At 35.4% G+C, this 7280-nt stretch overlaps 1 protein-coding gene across 2 annotated transcripts in view; it reads right to left on the bottom strand.

Annotated features, from left to right (window-relative positions):
* Nucleotides 1-419: 419 nt before the first annotated feature.
* LOC124366333 (reticulophagy regulator 3) overlaps nt 420-7280 on the bottom strand; it is a 69955-nt gene continuing 63094 nt past the window's right edge. For both annotated transcript variants that reach the window (XM_046822798.1, XM_046822801.1), the window contains one exon: nt 420-6549. In XM_046822798.1, the coding sequence (XP_046678754.1) occupies nt 6436-6549 (114 nt within the window). In that variant the 3' untranslated portion in view covers nt 420-6435. The remainder of the gene's footprint in view (nt 6550-7280) is intronic.

Here is a 7280-nt window from a genome sequence, read left to right as displayed (position 1 = left end):
TCCTGTCAACATTCCTAATATCAGTCTTATATCCTCCTTATTCTGGTCTAGGAGAGCTGTCCACCCTTTTGCATAAGGAGAGATAAACATTTTGGATATTCTTAAACCCGAGGCTCTACTCCAATTCTTGTGTCTTGTCCTCTTTTCCCAATCAATGACCAGAGCTTTAATGTTGGAGAAGGCTATCCCTGAGGAGAGTGATGGTGCTGACCTGGATTTCTTCTCAGAATCCATCCTTTCCCTGAAGAGGTGTCTTCATTGTATAGTCTAAACTTAGAGAATTTGAAGAACACATAACTAATTCAGTTTAGGACAGCATAACACACATACATACACACATTTATAAATGCATACACACCACATACACAAACAGAAAAGGATAATATGACGGGACTTGAAATAAATTTAAGACATGACAATTTTTCTTCGTTAAAATATGTTTTATTATCGAATAATATTAAAACTACAAGACACTCTACTGTAATGCAAAACCGTTACAGTAAAAATTTTTTTTTCATTTTAAACGCTTAACAGAACACACAAAAAAGTGGATGAATTCAGTTCTTCTGAAAACAAAAAACTTGCCTCCTTTTTTTAACACAATCACTTCATTTGTTCTGAAACATTCGCTCATTTCGCTTTTCGTTAACAACAAAACATCTTGACCAGAACTAGTGTTAAAAGGCAAGTACAGTAAATGAATTGTGGAACTTTTGAAACAAAAATTATAATACAGTGGCACTTTCTACATGTGACTCAATATGTACAAAACCAGCCAAAAGATACAACCCCCGGCCGTTGCCAACGCTGAGTAGCTGGCGTTGTGCAAATTTATGTACACAGATGACCCCGAACTCGAGGGTGAGTCTAATTTTGAAATTATTTCTTGTGACTTACTACCAACTGGAACAAACACTGTCCCCAAATAAATAAATAGGAGTTCTAACTAGTATTTACTTTAAGTACTCTACACTACATCTACAATATCGTACAATACAATCGGTATCACTCTCAAGTGGAAGATGGACCTTACGTGAACAGGGGGGGGGGGTGAAACATTACCAACTGCTTCTGTCAAATGTTTGGTACAATTGTACAAGAACTATATTTGTTTTCTGTTACTCTCTAAATTACTTGTAGTGATCCAGTTTTCTTTTCTATCACGTGTAGACCTAGTACAGCCTTTCCAAGAGTATTCCATTTTCAGCACAATACATACGAAATCAACTAACTCCAAAAGTCATAAATCTACTATGTAAAAGAAAGCAGTCTTACTTCCTTCAAATAGTCCTTATTTTGTTATGTATTAACATCAACTCTAGCAGTATATAACAGTACCAACTTGTGCTTATATGCTAATCATACATAATCACTTAAATTTGATCTAGATTGCTCTTTAGCGAAAACTTATCCATTCTAAGATGGCATCAAATAATAACAGTATCTATAGTTTTGTTAATATTTATACTTTTTAACAATTTAAAATAAATTATATACGTTTACGTTGTTTTAAGGAAAGATAAAGATTCACATTCACATTCAGAAATTTTCAGTTTTCGCTTATTTAGAGTCCCATTACCTCTTTAAAAAATTTTTGTATTACTTAATGGTTATTACTAGTTGATAGGAAAATAAGCTAGACCTATCTTGAAAACTATCTTTTAGGGTCTACTGATTGAAATTACACATAATTAGAAATTTTCGATTGCACTGCAATCTTCTTCAACCAGTAGAAAACATTCTAGTTATCTGTCCACTTTGGGTTGCAGAGTCAATGTGGGAAACAGTGTTGCAAATTCACTTTTTATAGACACTGTTGACAATTTATAACTGTTGAAAATGTATTGAGTGCTATATTAAATATCTATGGAAACTGTTAGCCTGCTGAGGGGAGTGGTGGGAGGGAGGGAGTTATCTCATGTTTAGGTTTGGAGGATTTCCTGATCCTCAGGACCATGCCTAGGTCTGAGACCCAAAATTTGATGTAATCAACAGGAACCAGACTGAGATCCTAATTACGACACCGCAACAACATCCGAGACTAATTATAGGTCACCAGGATTATTGGTACATCTGACCGTAAAGACATGACTATAACTGGTTCTCAAAAACCCCAAATTATGCAGGTACTTGCAGAACCCTTGATAATGTTACTCAATCAATCAAGCAAAATCTTTATTACAATTTCTTTAAGAAATGTACATTCGTCAAGAGATACAAGTACTTAGAAGACGATAACTAAAACTGAGACATATGATCCCAGTATTCAACCAACAGCAATACTGTTAGGTCTGAGAGTCTGATTCATTCTTACTGATGACATATGATATCTCATCAACAGCAGTACTGCTAGGTCTGAGAGTCCTGATTCATTCTTACTGATGACATGATATCCCACCCAGAGCAATACTGCTAGGTCTGAGAGTCCTGATTCATTCTTACTGATGACTTATGATATCTCATCAACAGCAGTACTGCTAGGTCTGAGAGTCCTGATTCATTCTTACTGATGACATGATATCCCACCCAGAGCAATACTGCTAGGTCTGAGAGTCCTGATTCATTCTTACTGATGACATATGATATCTCATCAACAGCAGTACTGCTAGATCTGAGAGTCCTGATTCATTCTTACTGATGACATGATATCCCACCCAGAGCAATACTGCTAGGTCTGAGAGTCTGATTCATTCTTACTGATGACATTAATATGATATTTCATCAACAGCAGTACTGCTAGGTCTGAGAGTCCTGATTCATTCTTACTGATGACATGATATCCCACCCAGAGCAATACTGCTAGGTCTGAGAGTCCTGATTCATTCTTACTGATGACATATGATATCTCATCAACAGCAGTACTGCTAGGTCTGAGAGTCCTGATTCATTCTTACCGATGACATGATATCCCACCCAGAGCAATACTGCTAGGTCTGAGAGTCTGATTCATTCTTACTGATGAAATATGCTATCTCATCAACAGCAGTACTGCTAGGTCTGAGAGTCCTGATTCATTCTTACTGATGACATGATATCCCACCCAGAGCAATACTGCTAGGTCTGAGAGTCCTGATTAATTCTTACTGATGACATGATATCCCACCCAGAGCAATACTGCTAGGTCTGAGAGTCCGATTCATTCTTACTGATATCTCTTTGGGTTTAACATTCTTCTGTGCTGTGTAATGGTAGATTAGGTGACACAAAAAAGAACAAGAAAGAAAAGAAAACTGGTACTTACAGAGTTATCAAAAAGTCCCCACGAGCCCAGTAATTTTTGAACAACAGTGTAAATTAAATAGCAATCTTGGAGGACATGTCTATGTCAAATTGGATCTACTCTTTGACATTCAAAAATTTTGAAGAGGTGTCTCCTATAGGTGGAGGATACCTCCCTTCACGAAGTGTTCTAACTGAAATTCTCCTTAGGGATGCATTATTGGAAAGCTAAGAAAAACAAAGCATTTTAGCATAATCTGCAGAACAAATTTTTTTTCTGGCGATTCAAAATTTAAAGTATAAGATAGAACATTTATACTGTACTACTTTAGTAAAATGTAAATTGTCAGATTACAAACTGAAAAAGCACTTTAACCATTTAATGGTTTTTGACAAATCAACATTTAATCAATTTTGTATTGAAATCGGTTTTGCAGCTCATGAATTACTCAATTGGTAATTCATTGATACTATTATCATTTTTTGTCTTTTTGAAAAGTTTAGGAACTGAAAAACTATGAAATAAATATTAATAATGTACCTAGATTCTTTGTTTAGCACAGATAGCATAGACATGTTGCTCTGCTTCTATCGAGTGCATATAGATGACCAACATTTGATGTTTTAATTTCTGGGACGGGAAACCAGCAGTGATGATTCACTATGCTTGATATACTGCTTATTGTCTCCAGTTTCAAAATGTTTGACTAAGCCAATCAAATATTTTTGTATGCCAGGGTTTTAAAAAATGGCTCACGGTTTATGGACTTGAAAAATTATAATTTAGCTTTTATTTGGTTATGATATGTTTGGCACTGGCAGTGACTATGATGTGCCATTAGCGCATCACATGGAAAGACGGTTTTGAACGATGCAGTTGTAAGACTACCAGTGCTGTAATTTTTATAGATAATTGTACTTCTTCAAAGCTTTCTATACTGAAAAAAACTTATTAATTTACATTACCCTCACTTTTTAAGAGGTTAAGATGAAATTGCAAGACCAAGCCTGTTATAAAATTTCATTCCCCAACAAAGACAAACAACCAATATCCCCTTAAGGCATGGAAATCAACTATTTAAAATTATTTCTAAATATTTAATTAGAATTACAATATTTTTTTTGTAATGTGTCAAATTTAAACGTTGAATATCAAACACATAAAGACATCCAGGTTGTGCCAAAATGCTTTTTATCTTCTTTCCAAAAATCCAACAGGAGGGAGAGGGTTGAGGTTAAAAATTTTGAATTGGATGATATTTTTTCAACAAAAACAAATCTCTTTAGGTATATTATTTTCAATATGTAACAAATTACTAGAAGGGGTTATGGACTTTTTGATTACCCTGTAGAGCTGGTAACTCTTACTAGAACAGATTTGACATTAAATTTAATTGTGGTTAAATAACAGAACTATAAAATAAAATAAAACTAAATATTTAAAACAACTTATTCACTGACGTATAATAAATTTTGCTTCTGATGATTTTCACAACTATTTTTCAGAACAGCATGTCAATTTGTTTTCTTTGAATTTATTAAATGTGTACAACAATAATCTGCATTATTTCAAGTACAAAATTAATAAATACAAGCTGAAAGTACAAAAAAGTACCCTGTCATTAGGTCCAAAATGGCCACCGCTTCACTAAAACATAAATATTGAGTCCTTAACCTAGTTTGAACAAATATCACACATGTATCAGTAACATTGTAGCACCTTTCGCACATTCTAACACACAAGATATGGATTCAAGCGACTTTAAGTAAAACTCTCACAAAATATTCCACAGGATGGAAACAGTTCTTTCACAACATTTACAATGTCATGTACAAGGCCTGCTACATCGTTAAATGGATATTAAAGTACTTTACAGGAATATGAGTTGAGAATAACACTGATAATTTGAGGTTAAAAATATTTTTTGTCAGAAATTAATAAACATTCTTGACCATTTTGCTTGGTAAAAGGGGTAATAATATTTACATGTAAACTTCATCAGAGAACAAAATATTATCTTTGTCTTCAGGTTAAAATGCAAAATTTTATACAAGAAAAATTATTGTATTTCAATTACAAATGAAGGGTATCTCTGTATTTGATCTTTGTACGAAGACGCTCCTTTTACAAAAAAGTAAATATTTTTAAAGGATATTAGAGACTCCTTCATTTGATTGGCAAGTCTTAATTGAATCGATTTAAGTGTCTTCATTAGAAAGACGTACTCTACAGTTCTTCAGAACAAGGGTAAAACCAGTCATTCGTTCTTCAGAAAAGGCATAAAGCCCTTCAGTCACTAGTATAAACAACCTATACAGGATTTGTTTAAGTCACTATGTGAAGACCCCAGCTGGACCACAAATTACTAGAAAGAGTTAAAATATTTTAAAACAACATACCACAATTATGCCTACTAAAAACGAATGCTACATTTTCAACCATGGTTTATAAAAGTAAAAAAAGAGTATTTCTATAATCGCTGCGAGATTTGAATCCATACTTGACTATCGGACCGGTCGTCTAGGACGACTCCTGGTTGTTGAGCTCATCGCGGTTGATGATTTCAAAGTCATCATTGTCACTGTCGGAGTCCGCCTCCCTGGTTATCGTCGGCTGTGGCCGCATCACATTCGCCAGCAAACTGACTGAGCTGAGAACGTTACTGGTCACAGCCTACATCAACACACAATCTGTCAGGTATACACACTCAAATATACAGGCAGTTAAATATAGTCATCATTGTCACTGTCGGAGTCCGCCACCCTGGTTATCGTCGGCTGTGGCCGCATCACATTCGCCAGCAAACTGACTGAGCTGAGAACGTTACTGGTCACAGCCTACATCAACACACAATCTGTCAGGTATACACACTCAAATCTACAGGAAGTTAAATATAGTCATCATTGTCACTGTCGGAGTCCACCTCCCTGGTTATCGTCGGCTGTGGCCGCATCACATTCGCCAGCAAACTGACTGAGCTGAGAACGTTACTGGTCACAGCCTACATCAACACACAATCTGTCAGGTATACACACTCAAATATACAGGAAGTTAAATATAGTCATCATTGTCACTGTCGGAGTCCGCCTCCCTGGTTATCGTCGGCTGTGGCCGCATCACATTCGCCAGCAAACTGACTGAGATGAGAACGTTACTGGTCACAGCCTACATCAACACACAATCTGTCAGGTATACACACTCAAATCTACAGGAAGTTAAATATAGTCATCATTGTCACTGTCGGAGTCCGCCTCCCTGGTTATCGTCGGCTGTGGCCGCATCACATTCGCCAGCAAACTGACTGAGCTGAGAACGTTACTGGTCACAGCCTACATCAACACACAATCTGTCAGGTATACACACTCAAATCTACAGGAAGTTAAATATAGTCATCATTGTCACTGTCGGAGTCCGCCTCCCTGGTTATCGTCGGCTGTGGCCGCATCACATTCGCCAGCAAACTGACTGAGCTGAGCACGTTACTGGTCACAGCCTACATCAACACACAATCTGTCAGGTATACACACTCAAATCTACAGGAAGTTAAATATAGTCATCATTGTCACTGTCGGAGTCCGCCTCCCTGGTTATGAATGAATGAATGAATGAATGTTTATTGTCATATTACATCTTACAAGATCCAGCTATGCTGGTAAGACAGATGACATAGTCAGAAATTTCCCTTTTTTCGGTCTCCCCATCGTTAGTACTAATAGATTTAACAAGATTCTAGCTAAAATGATTTGCTAACAAATAAATAAGCTCTATTATAAATAACAGTATTAATATTTTCAGCTATGAATAAATTAACTATAAACTAATTAACAGTATTAAAACCTATGTCAAACATTTATTTTGTAAAGCATTCCTGAGTCAGATAACATTAAAATTGTAGTACACCATAATGTAATAACAATCATTCATTAACCTAATTAACAAATAAAACAATAAAATTAGTTAAATAATTAACAAATAAAACAATACATTACTAAAACAATTAACAAATAAAACAATAAAATTAGTAAAACAATAAAATTAATAAAACCATGAATAAATCAAA

Source organism: Homalodisca vitripennis, chromosome 7, assembly GCF_021130785.1.
Source record: "Homalodisca vitripennis isolate AUS2020 chromosome 7, UT_GWSS_2.1, whole genome shotgun sequence".
In the NCBI taxonomy this organism is placed as follows: Eukaryota; Metazoa; Arthropoda; class Insecta; order Hemiptera; family Cicadellidae; genus Homalodisca; species Homalodisca vitripennis.
The sequence above is the reverse complement of the archived record's forward strand: the minus strand, read 5'-3'. Positions and strand labels throughout refer to the sequence as shown.